Here is an 18512-nt window from a genome sequence, read left to right as displayed (position 1 = left end):
AAGAACTCCAGCAACCAAAGAAACAGGGCATCATCTATGACAAAAACATCAAGCAGTAAATTATGCATTTGTTTGTGTGTTTTCTTTCCTCTAGGCTATTCCAGTGTGCCTTCCCTTGGACCTTGACAAAAATTATGAACTACTTTACTTGGCAGAGCAGTTTGCAGGGGTTGTTTTATATCTAAAATTTCGCTTACCGGATGTCATCAGGTGAGGTACCAATATCAGTGACAATTTCTAGAGGTAAGCAGGTCAGAATAGAAAAAGTGACTGAACAAGCTTGAAATGTATGAAGTTGCTTATAAATCAGAAATTTAGGTATATTATCAATCAGATGATATGGAAAGCCATAAAGTTAATCCACTCCTTCACCTGTGTAATTTCCATGCCAGAGCCAGTTTGGGTCATTCTAGGCAGGCTTTCCCCGCTGACTGTATTTTCCCTTTTCCCCTCATCCTTCCTTTTGTAGTGAATACACATTTACTAAGAAGCTGGGAAAGTAGATTTAGTGTATGTGTAAAACTTGTATTGTTTTTTATATATGTTTTAAAAACTAAGTCACGAGAAAAGACTCAAAAGTATTGCTTTTAAATATGATTATATTCATACTTATTAAGGAACATTCGTAAGATTGCTTAAGTGCAATTAAAGAAATGAATCACATGGTTTTAATAGACTCACTGAGTACTTTATCTTCTATTCCTATAGTTAGGGTGATGTTAGGAAGAAGTAGTTGCTTATGTTTTTGAGTCGTGATTCTACTTTAATTATCAAATTGTCTCAGAGTCATACACAATCTGAAAAAAGAAATTAGAGTTGGAATCATGTAAAGGAAACATGTTTGAGAGTAGTTATAGAGTCCAAATTTTAAAATACTTTAATGAAATAAACAGCCATATTTAGAATTTAATTTATTATGTGCATGAGCAATTTTTCATTAAATGTGAATTCAAAGAAATCTTAGCATTAAGAATCATTGAAATTTATTCTAAGATTCACTGATGTAATTGTGCTTCTTCAACACTTTATTTTCTGCTACAACCCGGTTTTCCCCTTTAACATCTCAGAACAGATAACATCATATAGTGATAGATTAGAGATAACTGTTCTGTGCCAAGTAAATAATTAAAATGAGAGAGGAAAAAATAACTATTAAATACTTTCAGGCATGTTCAGGGGTATTCATTTCTCAGAGACAATTCATAATAGCTTGGAGTCTAACATTGGATCAAATTGGCCAAATAATTATTTTTCCCAGTTTTATTTATTTACTTAGTTAATTACTTAGTTTAAGCTTTTCACTGAAGTATAATGTATACAGAAATGGACATGTTTCAAATGTACAGCTTGATGAATTTTTATGAACTACCACCTGTGTAACCAACAAAAAGAACAGCTAGTGCTTTTTTGATTTTTTTCTATTTTTTCAAATTCCTTCAGCTATTTTCCATGATCAACTACTCTACCCAAAAGATAACAGATTCACTTCACTCTTTTTTTACTCTACAGTACTTATGAAAAAATAATGAATTGTTCCCCAGTGTAATGAATCAGTATGTTGATGTATTTCAGAAAGAAAATATGCAGAACACGACTCTGAATTAGTGGTTCAGCGTGATTTTACAAAGAGACAGAAATTATCTCCATAATAGAATTATTAAGGAAGATTCTGAGCATACACAGATTTAGGTTTTGTCAAGATAACACATGCTTCATATCAGCAAAATATGATGATTATGGGAAAAAAGTACTTTTTCTACGAAAAAATTATTTCCTTATGAAATAATCTGAGTTCAGTATATTTCTATTACATTGTTATCCATTCAGCACACTTTACTTCACATTTACTTCTTTAGAATATTTCCATGAAATTCTAAGATTAAAAAGATTATCGTATCACCTTTCTTTGTTCCATTAGAAGTAAATCAGTGCTGCATTGCAAATGGTACCTCTGTTGTTATTACTGTTACACTGAGGGATAAGGTGTGGGGTTCCTTGTTGTATTTAGCAAAAGTCCTAACTTTTTAACTTAAGTTATCTTTGTGTTAATTTCACTCAGGGGACTAATAGTTATACTTTTGTATTCCTTGTATTTTTTTGATCATTTTGATTTGCTGGTCCCTTTGATAATTTATTGCTGATTCTCATTAAAATGTCCAATGGTCACTGAATCAATACATATTATTTTAAAATGTAGCAGCTGTTAGATTTTTCCCCCTTGTAATAGCCACATCTGTGTCCAGAGTCTTAATAGCAACAGGCATTGCCAGAACTCTGATAGCCCAAAACACATGGCTAGACTCTTTCTGTTTTTTAGGATAAAATTGGTATATAACATTACAGAGGGGTGCAAAAACCTGAAATTTATTTATAAAAAGTTGTGCATTTATTCTTACATATTAAACTTCAGTCACCTTCAAAGTACCCTCCATTTGATGCAATGCACCTATCGAGACATTTTTTCCACTGCTCAGAACAGTTTTTGAACTTGTCAATTTTGATGCCTTTTGGTGTTTCTGCCTCTTTCACATCAGCAAACATTTCCCTTTAAGGACTTTTTTCAAGTGGGGAAACAACAAAAAAAGGATCTTTTTTTTTCAGCAAGATCCTATGAAGAGGGGTGAGGGGCACAGGGATCTTGTCATTTTTGGTCAAAAACTGCCGAACACTCAGTGCAGTGTGGGAAGGTGCACTCGTAAATCACCCGTCATAAAGTGGGCCAAGTGTTGAGTCTTCAAAAAAAAATTCACTGATGCTAAATGCAGTTTCTCACACTGCCAGCTGGTACACTGATACAGATGGGTTTGTAGAACACTCACCTAGCAAGGGAAGCCTATACTACAAGGGGCTTGCCCTGTAGAAAATAATTCCATTTCGGGTGTGGTCTTCCCCTCATATATAAGTTTCAGGTGCACATTATAATTTGATATATGTTTATGCTACTGAGTGATCACCCCCCAAAGTCTAGTTACTGTGCTTCACCATACAATTAACCCTCTACACCATTCTCACCTACCCCTCAAACTCCTTTCCCCTCTGGTACTACCAACCTATTCTCTGTATCTGTGAATTTGTTTTGTTTTCATGTGTTCTGTTTGTTTGTTTTAAATTCATGCAGTATTAGTCCTTCTCTATCTGATTTCTCTCATTCTATTCTTTTTATTTCAAAGGGCAAGATTTCATTCCTTTTGTGGATGAGTAGTAGTCCTGTGTGTGCATGTGTGTGTATATACCATGTCTTCTTCATCCAGTCATCTGTCACACACTTACGTTGTTTTTTATTTTTCGGCTATTGTAAATAATGCTACATTGAACATAGAGATGCATTTATCTCTTCAAATTAATGTTTTGTATTCTTTGAATAAATACCCAGCAGTGGAATTCTGGATTATATGGTAGTTCTTAATTTTTTGAGGAATCTCCATACTGTTCTTCACAGTGGTGTTCCAATTTACTTTAGTATCAATAGTGTATGAAGGTTTCCTTTTTTCCACATCTTATCCAACATTTCTTCTTTCCTGTCTTTTTGGTAATAGGTATTCTAGCAGGTCTGAAGTTATGTCTCATTATAGATTCGATTTGCATTATTCTAGTTATTAGTGAAATTGAGCATCTTTTCATGTGCCTGTTGGCTGTCTGTATGCCTTCTTTGGAAAAATGCCTATTCAGATTTTCTGCTTATTTTTAAACTATTGTTGTTGAGTTGTTTGAATTCTTTGTATATTTTAGATATTCTTTGTTGGATGTATGGTTTGCAAATATCTTCTCCAGTTTGATAGGTTGCCTTTTCATTTTGATTATTGCTTCCTTTGCTGTGTAGAAGCTCTTTAGTTTGATGTAGTTCCATTTTTTATTTGTGCTTTTTGTTCTCCTTTCCTTTAGAGTCAGTTCCATGAAAACATTGCAAAGACAGATGTCAAGAAGCTTACATCCTGTTTTCTATGTATTTTATAGTTTCAGGTCTTATAGTCAAATCTTTAATCCATCTTGAATTAATTTTTGTATATTATGTGAGCTAGTGGTCTAGTTTCATTCTTTTGTAAGGGGCTGTCCACTTTTCCAACACCATTTATTGAAGAGACTGTTCTTTCTCCATTGTATGTTCTTGACTCATTTGCCATGAATTGATTGCCCATACATGTGTGGGTTTATTTCTGGGCTGTCAGTTCTGCTCTGTTGATGTGTCCATTTCTTTTTTTTTGCCATTTTGTTGCCATTCTGATTACTATAGCTTTGCAGTGTAGTTTGAAATCAGGAAGTGTGATACCTCCGGCCTTAGCTGTTTGGGATCTTCTGTGGTTCCCTAGAAATTTTAGAATTATTTATTCTAGTTCCACAAAAACTGCCATCAGAATTTTTTATGGGGTTGAGGTTTGGGGGGAAAGATCGTGGGGACCAGGGATTGGTGTCCCCTGCCCAGCTGGCCCTAGGCGTGCCCAGGCCTGGGATCTAAGGCCTGGACAGTGCCCTGAAAAGGGGCTGAATGGGGAGAGACTCTGTGGGATAGGAAGAGGGAGGGCTATGGACCGGGAAGGCAGAGGGGCTGTGAAGGGGGACAGATGGAGATGGAGAGGAATGTGGTCTGCCAGATGGGAGAGAGACAAGAGAGTTCCAGGGGGAGGGACTGGAGGGAGCCATAGAGAGAGAGAGGGTGGGCCAAGCACAGAAAAACAGACAAGGGAGAGGGAAAAGGAGGGGGGAGAAACAGGAAGACCCAGAGACAGAAAAGGAGAGAAAGAACACACATGGGGCTGGGAAGGTTAGTCGTACATAGGCGCAGAGAGACACTGGAGAAAGAGAGGAAAGAATACAGAAAACCAGACCCGGTGAGACTGGAGGAGTGACTAGGAGAAAGGAAGGAAGCAGAAAAGAATAAGTTACGAAGGTGGAGGCCGTGCCCAGCCCAGGGCCTGTGGGGAGGGCCCTGCGGCATTCTAGTGGCAATGAAGGCGGAGGACTGGAGGGGGGGCATTGGAATTTTAATTGCAATTGCAACTGAATCTTTAGATTGCTTTGGGTAGTGTGAATATTTTAACAATATTAATTCTAACAGTTCACGAGTACAAAATGTTTTCACATTTATTTGTATCTTCAGTTTTTGTTGTTCTTTTTATCAGTGTCTTACAGTTTTCAGTCCATAAGTGTTTCACCTCCTTGGATAAATTAATTACTTGGTATTATTCTTTTTGGTCCCACTGTAAATGGGATTGTTTTCTTAATTTCTCTGATAGATTGTTATTAGTGGATAGAAACAACAGATTTCTGTACAGTGATTTTGTATTCTGCAGCTGTGTTGAATTCATTTATTATAACAGTTTTTGGTGGAGTCTAAAGGGTTTTCTACATGTGTTATGTCATCTGCAAGTCATGATTCTTCTTTTCTGGTCTGGACACCTTTTATTTCTTTATCTAGCCTGATTTCCATGGCAAGGACTTCCAAGAGTTTGTTGAATAAAAGTGGCAAGAGAAAGCCACTTGTCTTGTCCTGCTCCTTGTCTTGTTCCTGCTCTTAGAGGAAAAGCTTTCACTTTTCCCCCCGAATATGTTGTTGTCTGTTGGTCTGTCATATGGCCTTTATTATGTTGAGATTCATCCCCTCTATACCCACTTTATTGAGAGTTTTTAACATAAATGGATGTTGAATTTTAGCAAGTATTTTTTGTGTGTATTAGGATGATGTATAGTTTTTATTCTTCATTTTGTTAATATAGTATATCATGTTGATTGATTTGTGGATATTGGATCATCCTCCCATCCCTAGAATAAATCCCACTTGATTATGGTATATAATCCTTTTTAATATATTGTTGAATTTGGTTTGCTAGTATTAGACTGTATCTTTTAAGCTCTCTTCCCATGTATTCTAGTATGAATGATTTATGCAGTTAGAGTTTGGAAGACCTTTTTGAAATCAAGCTAACAGATACATTTTTTGACTTTACCTTTTTAACCACACATGAAGGCTGAACTGTATTTTCAGTCATCCAGATGCTATTTTATGTATCTCTGTGAGTGATTTCTTCCTGATATATATGAAATCATGGGGAAAATATGCATTATGATGGATAAACCAATAATGAAATTGTAATATCTTTTACTGATCACTTACAGATACAGCAAAAAGAACTTAACCAAATTATATAGTGTATAAAAGAGTCTAGGAGAGATACAATATGCCTAAAATTGGTACATGTGCATTAATTCAAGCATTTGAAAGAGTGCCTCCAAAACCAATACCAAAAAATGATGGAAAATTACCCAAATATCTGTTCACTGGGATGAAAGGCTCCAAGAATAAGGAAAAAAGTATAATAACTTAATTTTAACACACATGGAACCAGAGATAATATAGTAACAGTCTAAGTCTGTGCTTGTCTCTTATTAATCCCAAGGACAGAAATAGTCTACTCTTTCAACATACTGCTTTTTGCCAGTACAAGAAAAAAGGAATAATACCATGAGCCTTCCGTATTCACACTATTAAGACTCTCTCTTTGTCCATTGTTTAGATTTTCAGCCACATTTGATTTCCGGACATATGATTCAGAAGGTGTTATACTTTATGCAGAATCTATTGACCACTCAGCTTGGTTCCTGATTGCAGTTCGTGATGGAAAGCTTGAAATTCAGTTTAAGAATGAACATACAACACAGATCACAACTGGAGGCCAGGTTATTAATAATGGTGTGTGGAATATGGTACGTTGTGCAGATTTTATAAAGAATCTTTTCACTTTGACATAGATTGTATAAATCATTAATAACTTAATTTTTATAGTGATACTGAACCTAGATGAGGTTGGATTTAATTTGATGTTTTATGAAATATATTCTGTGCACTACAAATCCATGAAATGGCCTAAAGAAGAATAACCTCACTTAATATATTCAGGTTTTCTCCTGACTAAAGTGGTTTTCAGTTATTTGCTTGATGTAGTCTGTCTTTAACTACTTACCCTTCTAATTATCACTTGACATTTTTCATTGTTCTTAGAGAGAGAGGAAGGGAATGGAGAAGCAAGAGACAGAAATATTGAAGTGAAAGAGAAACATTTATTGGTTACCTCTCCTGTACACACCAGGACTGGGGATCTTAGGTGCTGGGACCAAGTATCCAACATGCAACCCAGACATGCGCCCCAACTGGGAATTGAACTCACAACCTTTCATTTATTGCTTGATGCTCCAATCAGCCAAGCCACATTGGCCAGAGCTGACTTCTTACCTTTTTTAGTGGCTCTCACTGGGTGAACAGGGGTGTCTCTCTTATAGATCTGAGTTATTAGCTGGCATAATAGTTTATGCAAAGACACCACTGATGAAGGACAGCTATACTGAATAGCCACCAATTATTTTTCAATGAAAGAGAATTACACTTAGAAACAAAATCAAAGTTAATTCAGTTTTAAATATTAGCATATAGGTAATCAATCTACGCAGTTTATGTTTGCCAGTAGCAATTAGAGTGCTTAGAAACTAGCATTTCAAGTAGTACCTAATAATAGGCCTTTATTTTAATAATCAATAACATCATTTTAATAAACTTTATTAAATGGAGATTTTCTTGGATAAGGGATTGCCTAATGTCCCAAAATAATGTATTTAAAATCACTACAATCACCTTTTCAGCAAAAGAGAGCATTTTTCCCCAGTGAGTTTATACAAATAGAAAAAAGTTGATTGAAGTAGAATTTTAATAAATGCCTAGTTAGGTTTTATTATGTATCATAAAGAAGGCAAATGTTTAGCTGTGAGATTAACATCATGAGTTGCAGATCACGTTCATTAATGAATTCTCCCTGAATCATACTGTTAAAGGCAGGATTTAGGGTTGGATGGAAGGCAGCAAGTTAGTTCCATACATTTTTGTCTCCTATGTTTATGATCCTTGTTTGAAAGAAGCTATTTACTGTATAGCCACATTTCAACTAAAACATTTTAGTTCAGATCTTTCTGGTGTGACTCAGTTGGTTGGAGTGGTATCACATAACTGAAAGGTTGGGGGTTTGATTCCTGGTCAGGGGACATACCTAGATTGCAGGTTCAATCCCTGATCCCTGGTCCGGTGTGTATGATCCCCTGTGCAAAAGCTCTCAGTAGACAACTGATTGACATTTCTCTCTCTCCCTTTTCCTCTTTCTAAAACCAATGAGAAAAAATGTCCTTGGGTAAGCATTAAAAAATTAGTTAAAATTTTGAATGCATTTTTGAAAATTTAAACAATGCATTTTATATAAAAATAAAATTTAGGAAAAATAAACAAGTCACAGAAAAATATTAATTTGGTGATAAATATGGTGCTAGTGGTTTTTCTTAAATTCTTGATTCAATATTTTAAGGATTTATGAATTCCTCCCCATATAAGTAAGATTTCTTTTCCTACTTCATATCTTTCATTTAAAAAAATTACCACATGATATTTTATCAGCTTACAATTTTGAAGGTTTGTTAGTAAATGTAATGCTTCAAACCAATTTATGCAGCATAGAAGTTACTTGAAATAATTTAAGTATCATTTTATTTTTTTCAAAAATATATTTTATTGATTATGTGATTACAGTTGTCCCAATTTTTTGAAGTAAGTTTTCAATTTCTTGCTCTTCCTCGTCTTCTGGCACCCCTATGATTAAGATATTGGTAAGGTGGAGATGTCTGAGAGGCTTCTTATTCTATTCTTATTTTTTTGAATGCTCTTTTCTTCTTGCTGTTCTGATTAAATGTTTTCTTTCTTCCTTATGTTCCAAATTGTTGATTTGACTTTCAGCTTCATCCCCTCTACTGATGGTTCCCTGTAGGTTTTTCTTTATTTCACTTAAGGCAATCTTCATTTCTGCCTGGGCCTTTTTTATGCTGTTGCAATACCCAATATGTTCTTTGAGTATCCTGCTAACCAGTGTTTTGAACTCTGCATCCAATAGGTTGCTTTTATCCATTTTTTTAAATTCTCTTTTTGGAGAGTTTTCTTCTGTTCTTTCATTTGGGTCATATTTATTTGTCTCCTCAATTTGACAGCCTCCCCATGTTTGTCTCTATGTATTAGGTTGAGCTGCTTGATTCCCTGTCTTAGTAGTATAGCCTGTTGTAGAAAAGGCACCTGTAAATTGTGTCAGGTGGAGGCTTAGGCAATTGTCCAGGTGGGGCAACTCATTTCACTGCTTCATGGCTCTGCATGGGGGAGGGCGCAAGGAGGGGACAGTGCCACTGCCTGGCCTCTTGAGATTTGCTGGGGAAGAAGTTGTCTCCTAGTTGCCACTTGTACCCTTTCAGCTGTTGCCCTGGTTCTGAATCCTAGAGGGAATGGGTCTGCATAAGTCCTGAGTCATTTGGAGACCCTTTAAGAGGAGTCTCCAGAGAATCCTGCAGTTTATTCCACTGCCCCACTTCTACTGGTTTTTATTACCAGAAGTTATGGGGAGTTATCTACCTGGTGCTGGAACCTTGAGTTGGGTCATCTTGGGTGAGGCTGAGTTCCCTCACTCCCAATTTTTATCCACTACATGTGAATGTGAGACCACCTATTCTGCCACCTCTCCAGCCACTCAAGTCTCCTCACCTCTCTGCGCATCTCCACCTCTCCACACCTCTTCGCATTTTTGTCCCTCCTACCCGTCTGGATGAATGTTGCTTCTTTAAATCCTTGGTTGTCAGACTTCCGTACAGCTTGATTTTTCTGATGAACCTGGGTGTTACTTGTTTTGTAGTCTAGTTGTAATTTGTGCTCTAATTATGCAAGGAGGTGGAGTGTTTATGTATGTCTCCATCTTGACCAGAAGTCTAAGTAGCATTTTAATCAGCAAAGTTGTTAAATTAATTGCTCTATCAGGTGGACTACTTACTATATAGCAGTTGTTTTACTAATTTTAAATTATTTTAAAATTTTAAATAAAATACTTAAAAATAAGAAATTAAAATCAGAATATATAACTTTTGATTGTTTTATATCTCAGATAAATTGAATGGAATGGATAATTATTAAGTAGTTAACATGGCTGTAATCCATAGAAATATTGATTCTTTATAAGTGATTATTATATCTCCTATTTAGATTTAATCCTAATATTAGTGGGAAATATATACTTTCTATCATAATTTCATTCAGCAAAATGATTATCGAGTACTTTATGTGCTATTCCTTCTTCTAGGTGATGAGGATACAATAGTAAGTAAAACAAAGTCACTGCTCTTATAGAGCTTTCATTCTGTTGGTGAGATGAAAACCTGAAATACATGGACAAATAGATATGGCAGATAGTGATGAATGCTATGAGGAAAAAGAAAAGGCCAGGCAATAGAGAGTGATGATGGTGAGTGTGCATATGGAATCAAGAAAGCCCTCTCTGATGAGATTACATCAGACCAGAGACTTGAGGGCAAAGTCATGAGAAATACATGGGGGAAGATGATTTTATGCCACATGAAAAGCAAGAGGAAGTGTTTTTATCATTTGAGGAACAACACAAAGGTCAGTGTAGATGCAGTGGAGGGAGACAGGAAGAGAGTAGAAGAAAATGAGGTCAGAAATATAACCTGGAATAATAAGGCTAGGGCCTTGGGGAACATAATAAGGACTTAGACTTTAATGCTGACTGGAAAGATTTTGGGTGATTTGAGACATGATATAATTTAATTTGCATTTTAAAAGGTAATTCTGATCAGGACCTCATGGCTTTGTGAAAAATAGGTAGTAGAGTGTAAGTGTAGAACAGGACATGGGATGAGGAGACCATTGCAATCACACAGTAGCGTGAAGATGGCAACTTTCGTTGCAGTGTTGGTGGTGTGAGTTGTGATAAGTGATCAGATTCTGGATATATTTTTAAGGCCAAGCCTTCAAGATAGACATAAAATGTTGAATATTCAGCATAAACAATGGTGTAAAGGCCATGAAATTGGGTATGTCAACTTGCTGTTCCAAACTCTCTCATTCAGTGCCCAAATATTCATCATGTTCCTTTACTGTCCTATAATGAAATGTATTAATAATGTAAGTTACCTTCACATACCCCTAATACAAAAACAATAGAATACTTTAATTATTATATAAATGAAGGAAAGTACTTTGTAAGAAGATAATGTATAATTCAATACATAAATATTCCAGTACAAATATAATACTTGTCAAATCTTGCTTCTGTACATGGAATAATGTGAAAGCTACAAATGCAGACTCATGCTGGTTGTTGTACTGGCAACTAAAATACCATAAGGGCATAAATGGGGTTGTCATCAGTAATAATAATTTTTGAAAAGGGTAGAAACCTCTCGGTGAAGATCCATACAAAACAAAATCAGTCCATTCTTGGTTTACAAGACTGTTACATTCTTTTTTTAAAAAGATTTTACTTATTTATCTTTAGAGGGGAAGGGAAGGAGAGAGGGAAGAAACATCAATGTATGGTTGCCTCTTGTGCATCTCCTGTTGGGAACTGGCCTGCAACTGTGCCCTGACTGGGAATCGAACTGCGATCCCTTGGTTCACAGGCCCGCACTCAATCCACTGATTGGCTGCACTCAAGCCAGGGCAAGAATGTTACTTCTTGAAAAAAATCAGTAAATGCTAAAATAGTAAAGTGAATATTTTGTGTGTATATATACACAAACTGAGATAGTTATAAGCATGAATATCCAGTAGGGATATTCAGGAGATTTGCAGGATATTGGATATTTTATTCTTTATTTTGCATGACTACCCTTCATGTTACGATGTCAGCAAATCAATGTCATCATGTTACACCTTCTACTCATTGTGACAACTAAGAGTAATCCCCAGCCTAAATTTTCCAAGAGCCCAAGGCTGGGGCAAGAGAGTACCCATCTAGAAATACTGGCATGGCTAAAGGGAAAAGAGCTGGAGGTGGAACCCTGGGGTTTTGATAGAGGTTGAGAAGAAGAGGAGGATGTAGCAAGGAGAATGAGAAGGAATGGTGAGAAGGTAGGAGAACCAAGCCAGTCTTAGGTCCTAGTGGCTATTAGGGATGTCTTTCAAGGATAGAATAGTCATTAGGGCTACATTAAGAACAGAGTGCGTACCACCTAAAACTGTAAATGTCACCAAATTTATTTTACTTTAGAGAATAGTTTTTCTCTGCTTGCAGTGGTACTTTAACTTGCCTATTGTTTGGCTTCCATTAAGTGATTAGTAAGTGAAGAATTTGCATGTTGAGAGCTACAGGTTTACATGAGATTGCAACAGTGGTTCTTTGAATTGCCTTTATAGGAGGATTTTTTTATTGTTGTTTACTATCACGACCAATATTTATTTTGAGGCCCAACCTACTTTCAAAATTTGAAAAAAAAACAGTTTAATTTCATGTATTGTGCTTTCTAATAACCTCAGTTACTTTTGGATGTTGAAATAAAATATAATTTGTGTGTAATGACCAGAATGCTGGATGTACTGATTTCTTTTCACTTACATGAAGAATTTATTAACATTATTGATTCTGTATAGTATACTATCAGACAATTACCAAGTAAGAGCACTTAAAAGTTAAGAGTTTAAAAAAATCTTTAGAATGACTCGCTTTTCAAAAACTCAATAGAATGACTTGCTTTTTAAAAAGCTATCTATTTTATGGTATACTGGCTTGAGGGACATAAAATAGGATGTTTAAATTTAATAGAATAATATTGATTTTTTAGACTTTAAAATATAGTCATTTAGTTTTCAATCTGTTACTATTCCTCTAAAACACATTTTTATCACCTTTATAATTACTTGACACTTCAAATGGATTGAAGCAAATTAATAATTACATTAAAATGATTACTTTGGAAAATTATTTACTGGAACAATAACAGAGTTTTTCAAACTTACTATTTAAAATGATGTGCAATGATGTTTCATTGTTTGATAACCTCTGTCTTTGTAATTTTAGGTCTCTGTGGAAGAGTTAGAAAGGAGTATTAGTGTGAAAATAGCTAAAGAAGCCACAATGAATATAAATATACCAAAAAGCCTTTTTGAGTCTACAAATGGATCTGTAGAAACCAAAGTGTACTTTGCAGGATTGCCTCGGAAGGTGGAGGATACACTCATTAAACCGGTAATGATCCACGCTGATATCAGTCATCCTGGATAAAGTCCTTTTGCCTGTAGTAGATGTAAAAGTATTACAAAAGTCAAAAGAAGTTATTTTATTGAACATACCAACTATGACAACTTAAACTGAACATGGAAAAATAACACTAGTGGCCCTTGAAATTATTTAAGGAAATAAGAAAATGAGTGTAGTATTTTTGAGCCCATTAAACCCTCCAGTATTATCTGTGGAGAAGTAAAAAAATTAAATTCTTAGGCTCAATCCACTGCTGACATCATAATAGTTCATATTTAGACATTAAACTTATAAATACATATATTTGAATCCAAAAATACATTATTTTGTAAAGTCAGTCAAAGAGCTTTCTTAGGTCTATTTTAGGACTTAAATTTGGGAGATGAGAATGGCACAGAATGTGGAACTTTTTTATTTTTAAGAAATCTTTACTGGGAGTATAATTGTAGCCTATCATAAATTGAAGTTAGATATAGTAGATGATTTTCTGAATATGGTATTTGTCTAACTGTAGAATAGCTTTCAGGAAGAAGACTGATCACTGTCCTTGGAGAGTTTTAAATATTTCATCTGCCAATTGCACCTGCTGGTATAACTTAAATATCTTCTGTTTTATACCCATCTTTCACTCATGGCAGTTCACGGTTACCTTAGCTCAAATGAGTTCTGTGATATGATACAGAACCTGAATTAGCGAACCCATGTCAGAGTGAATATACCTGTCCTTTTAAATTGAAAAATCAATCCATTTTAACAGTAAAATAAATTATTCAAAAAGAATCAACTATTTATAAAATGGCTAGTACCTGTCTTCAGTCTGATGGGATGCCATGAGGAGGCTGAAGGGTGGAAACACTTTAGTTCCTGAAGATGCCTTGAGTCTGATGGCAAGACAAGCCCATGTGGTAAATGCAGTGAAAGAAAAACAAAAAGCAGCAGAGAGCCCAGGGCCACAGCTAGAAGCTAGAAGCTGAGAGCGGAAGAATTGCCCGTGAATGATGTACAAGAGGCAGGTGGGGCTTGAGGTTTTGAAAATTATTAAGACCTTAGCGGAGGCCTGTGATGACCTAAATTAACTTTTACTGGGAAAGATTGTCCATCTGAAAAACATTTTGAAAATAAAATTTTAGACAAAATTCAATACATTTAAAATATTTAAAAGTGCCATCAAGAAAAGCTTTTACCTCTAAACAAAAATCTGTATCTGTCATCAGTTAAACAATTATCAGTCTGACTTAGAAGTTAAAAGTGCACTCCTTGTTGTATATTTTGTTTTGTTAGATTAATCCTCGTCTAGATGGATGTATACGAGGCTGGAATTTGATGAATCAAGGAACTTCAAGAGTAGAGAAAGTTATTCAAGAAAAACAAAATAAACATTGTTTTATCAATGTGGAAAAGGGCTCTTACTACCCTGGTTCTGGAGTTGCTCAATTTAACATAGATTACTGTGAGTGATTTCTATTTTGTCTTTCTGTTCTCATTAATGACTAAATTTATTCACTGACAAAGAGCATCAATTCCTTCAGTAAATACTGTGAGTACCTACTTTGAGCCAGACACAGTGTTAGGCCTATTCATATTGTTATATGCATTTTATAAAAATTTCCCAGCATATTGGGGGGAGGATAGTTGAACATGCATGTGTTTTTATTTAAATATTATTGGCATATAACCTGATTAATTTGGGGCAAATTCATTTGAAGGTTCAGCAGTTTCTCAGTTGTACTGAGACTACTGATTAATGTATCAAAAGGATTCATTTTCATTTCTAGCATTGCCATGTGATCTTAAAATTTCCACCTCTTTCACAAAATTTCTTATCTGTTCATACATGTTGCCCAGCTTTTCCACCTGAACCTTCAACATAGTAATCAAAATTTTAAGAAGTTCCCTGTCTGATGGTTCCAATGGCTATGTCATATCTAAGCCTGAGCAGGCTGATTGCTTTGTCCCTTGACCATATGTTGGTTTTTCTTTTCTTCCTTTTGTACCACATAATTTCTGTTTTAAAGGTGGGCAGAAGGGTAGAGAGACTGAGTAAACACATAATATTTAGATCTGGAAGAGAGCACACCTTTGCTTGTGCTAGGTGTGTAGAATCAATGTAGTCAAGAGTCGAATGGCTTAGTCCTTGTTGTTTCTGTGACTACTCTTCACATTCCTTTAATATTACCTTGTGCTTAGGGTAGCAGATGGTTTGCCAGAGGATTTTTCTTAATAGCTGATCCATACTAAGGTTTAGGTATTCTCTTTATGATATGTGTCAAGAAAGTGTCTCTCCATCGGCTTGCCTCACCCAGCGAAATGTTCTTACTTATTCTTTGACATTTGTTAGCATATTAGAGGGGTTTGGGAGTTGAGGACTGGTGGGAAGAGCATTCTGTATTGCTCTGGTACAGATTCAGTCTTAGGTGAGTGTTGCGTTCCTGCATCTCAGGGTGTGGACTCTTCATTGTCTGTCTCTCCCTCACACCAGTGGGGCAGATGTCTGCTGGTTAGCATTCAAGGTGTTCTTCTGTTCCTTTTTCTTGGTAGATTATTTTGTTGTTGTTATTTTTTCTTGTTTCCTTTTCTTAATCTGTAGGTACTCTGGGTCTTCCTGTGTGTCTCAATATGGCAGGTTTGCTACCCTTCCCCCATGCTTTAAGGCTTTTGTTTTGAAGAAGTGACAGAGCAGGACATGGGTGAGACTTTGTGCCTTTCCTGCAGGTTGCTGCTCCTCTTTGCCACCAGTTCTTCTCTGGAGCACCCGGGAAGGTCCGTGTAGAAAGGCTGGGAATGGGTATGCATTTCTTGTGTGTCTGCAGATCCCATGGCTTCTGTATCACACCAGCTCCTCCTAGGACTCTAGCAAGTTGTTAAAATTTTACCTAAATTCTTCCTACCAAATTGCATGGTATGTAGTGTCGGTATGGGTGAATACTCTCATCCTCTCTGTCCCTGCAAGCACCTTTCTTTAGGTTTCTGTAGTTAGTTACTACTCCTCAATCCTAGCTCTTTGATAGTCTGATAAAAGTTGTGATTATGCAGATAATTGAGCTCTTGATATTGTAAGAGTGGGAGCAGTACTCTTCCCAGTTTTCTATGGACTAAGTGACTTACCAGGAGGATTCAGGTTTTTTACCTTTTCAGATAACACTTCCCTGAATATCCTTGGACATACATCCTTATACCACTATTAATTAATTCTGTGGGAGAGATTCTCAGATCTACATCTCTCAGAGGTTATGCAAATGTATAATTCTTATGGTTTGATTAGACTCTCTTCCAAAGATGTTCTATCAATTTATACTTCTACCAACAGAATAAATAGGCTTGTGCTTGAGATTTCTTTTTAACTGGAGATTTGAAAAATTAAATATTATATGTAGTTTTAAATAGTGTTACCCCAGTTTCTACTGAAGTTGAATATCTCTTCATGTGATATATATTAGTTATTTTATTGAAATCTTTGTCTTTTCCTGTTTTAGTTTATTATTTGAGCTACTAAGAGTTTGTATTGTCAACTTAGTATTAGTCTGATATCTCTGCTGTAAGAAAAAATTATGTGTTAACTGTGTTTGTAATAAGCCTAAAAAAGGCTTACTACAATTTTAAGGAAGAAATTTATACCAGTACTTTCTGTTTTTCTAACACAAATTAATATGATACCTTTACTTTTACTTCATTCTGTAAATGAAGGATTTTTTTTAATGTTTAGTATTGGGTTAATGACTGCATATAGAAAAATAATTGACCCACAACAATTTGTTGAAAGGAGAGTAACTCTCAGGAAAAATGAAAATAAGTTACATTGTATTTGAAAAATACTTTAATAAGTAATTCGTTTTTTATAAATAACTTGAAAAAGACCTACCTCTAAATTACTATTTAATGTTACATTATAATTTCTGTGCATTTGCACATTCATTTCAATTTGACTTTGTTAGTGCCTTACACTAAATTTACTTCAGAATGATTAAATATAAAATATATCCTTTTCAGGGGTGGGAAGTAGATAGTTATAATGAAAAAAAAGTAACAGCATTAGATGTGGCTAAAAGGAAGAACATCTTGTCAAAGGAAAACTATTTTCTCACATTCACCCTCTCAAAGCCCCTAAGTTACTATTATATATCACTTTATATTAAATGAAGAAAGCTTCATTCACATTGCAAATTAACATTTTTAGGAATCAAACTATTTTGAAGACATATTAAATCAACAAATATTTGTTGTGACTTCTGTGACAACAGAGTGATGATAGAGACATACGTGCAGAGAGCTTGCATTCTGGTGTGGTAGACAGTTAAGCTGGTCATTAGGAAAAAGGGTGTGGTATATTATGGCAAGAGAATCACAGAGAAGAGTTTCTATTCAAATGTCAGAGTCAACCGTTGACTTAAGTATTTCTTAAAGAGTGTTTATCAAACTACTCAACTCCTCTATGCATCTAAATCCTATCTTTCCTTTCTATAGCTCTACCCTGGCCCCTTTATGGATGAGAAGTGGCAGGGTCGTGATGGCAGCCATAACAAAATTTTCCCTCAGAAATATTATAATAAATTTGTTGATTTTCCTTCTACACACGTTCTTTAAAATATAACCACGCTGAGATTTGAGCATTGGTGAATATGCAAAGCAGAAGGAAGGGCAGTTAAAAAGCAAACAGGGAAAAGTCATAATAATCCTAAATACCATAATCCAGTATTCTATTCTAGGAAGAGCAGAAAGATGGGGCTCCATGTATGTGTTTCTTGCCTGCATTAATTTTTTTCTTTTGTTTTGTTTTGCCTAGATCATGGAGAGGGAAGAACTAAAATCTCTAGTATTACACAAAAAATGGCTTTGAGTACTAATAAGATTGTAGTAATTCCTCCTGGTGTACTTTGATTGTAATTTTGTTTTATTGTCCACACAGATAATGTACCAAATCCTGAGGCTTGGCAGATCAACGTGACTTTGAATATTCGCCCGTCCACGGGTACCGGCATTATGTTTGCCTTGGTTTCTGGTGACACAGTGCCCTTTGCCATCTCCTTGGTAGACTCCTCCTCTGAAAAGCTTCAGGTAACTTTATTCTAAAACTTCATGATCCTTGTTTTCTTTTTTTAATATGTCAAAATGGATATTATAGCAGTAGCTGTCTCAAAGTGCTATTATGAAAGTTAAAACCTTCATAATGAGGTTAAAACCTTCGTAATGAGATAACTGATGTAAAACGTTTGATACATTCTCTACCACATCATCAAGGACTCAGTGTGTCCATTACTGTTACTTTTTTACTGGCTTATTCCCAAGTCTGAACCAAGAAGTGAGTGTGGGAAATTGAAAAGTTTATTGCATCTGTAGTTAAGATTAGGCAGATTTACATGCAGGCTGCTTTGTGCCTTCTTAGAGTGCATAGGGATCCACCCTTATTCAGAATCCTTGAGGCATCATGGGAATTGGTTTGTACTAACACAATATGAG

The 18512-nt window shown here is 35.5% G+C and overlaps 1 protein-coding gene across 1 annotated transcript in view; it reads left to right on the top strand.

Annotated features, from left to right (window-relative positions):
* PROS1 (protein S) overlaps positions 1–18512 on the top strand; it is a 65700-nt gene that overhangs the window by 39469 nt on the left and 7719 nt on the right. Inside the window, exons 9-13 of the mRNA XM_037152356.2 lie at positions 95–210; positions 6510–6699; positions 12879–13046; positions 14340–14508; positions 17962–18110. Coding sequence (XP_037008251.2) covers positions 95–210; positions 6510–6699; positions 12879–13046; positions 14340–14508; positions 17962–18110 — 792 coding nt within the window. The remainder of the gene's footprint in view (positions 1–94; positions 211–6509; positions 6700–12878; positions 13047–14339; positions 14509–17961; positions 18111–18512) is intronic.

The sequence above is a fragment of the Artibeus jamaicensis genome, unplaced genomic scaffold (genome assembly GCF_021234435.1).
Source record: "Artibeus jamaicensis isolate MK-2021 breed Jamaican fruit bat unplaced genomic scaffold, CSHL_Jam_final contig_3113, whole genome shotgun sequence".
NCBI classification, from domain to species: Eukaryota; Metazoa; Chordata; class Mammalia; order Chiroptera; family Phyllostomidae; genus Artibeus; species Artibeus jamaicensis.
This window is presented reverse-complemented; position numbering and strand designations above follow the sequence as displayed.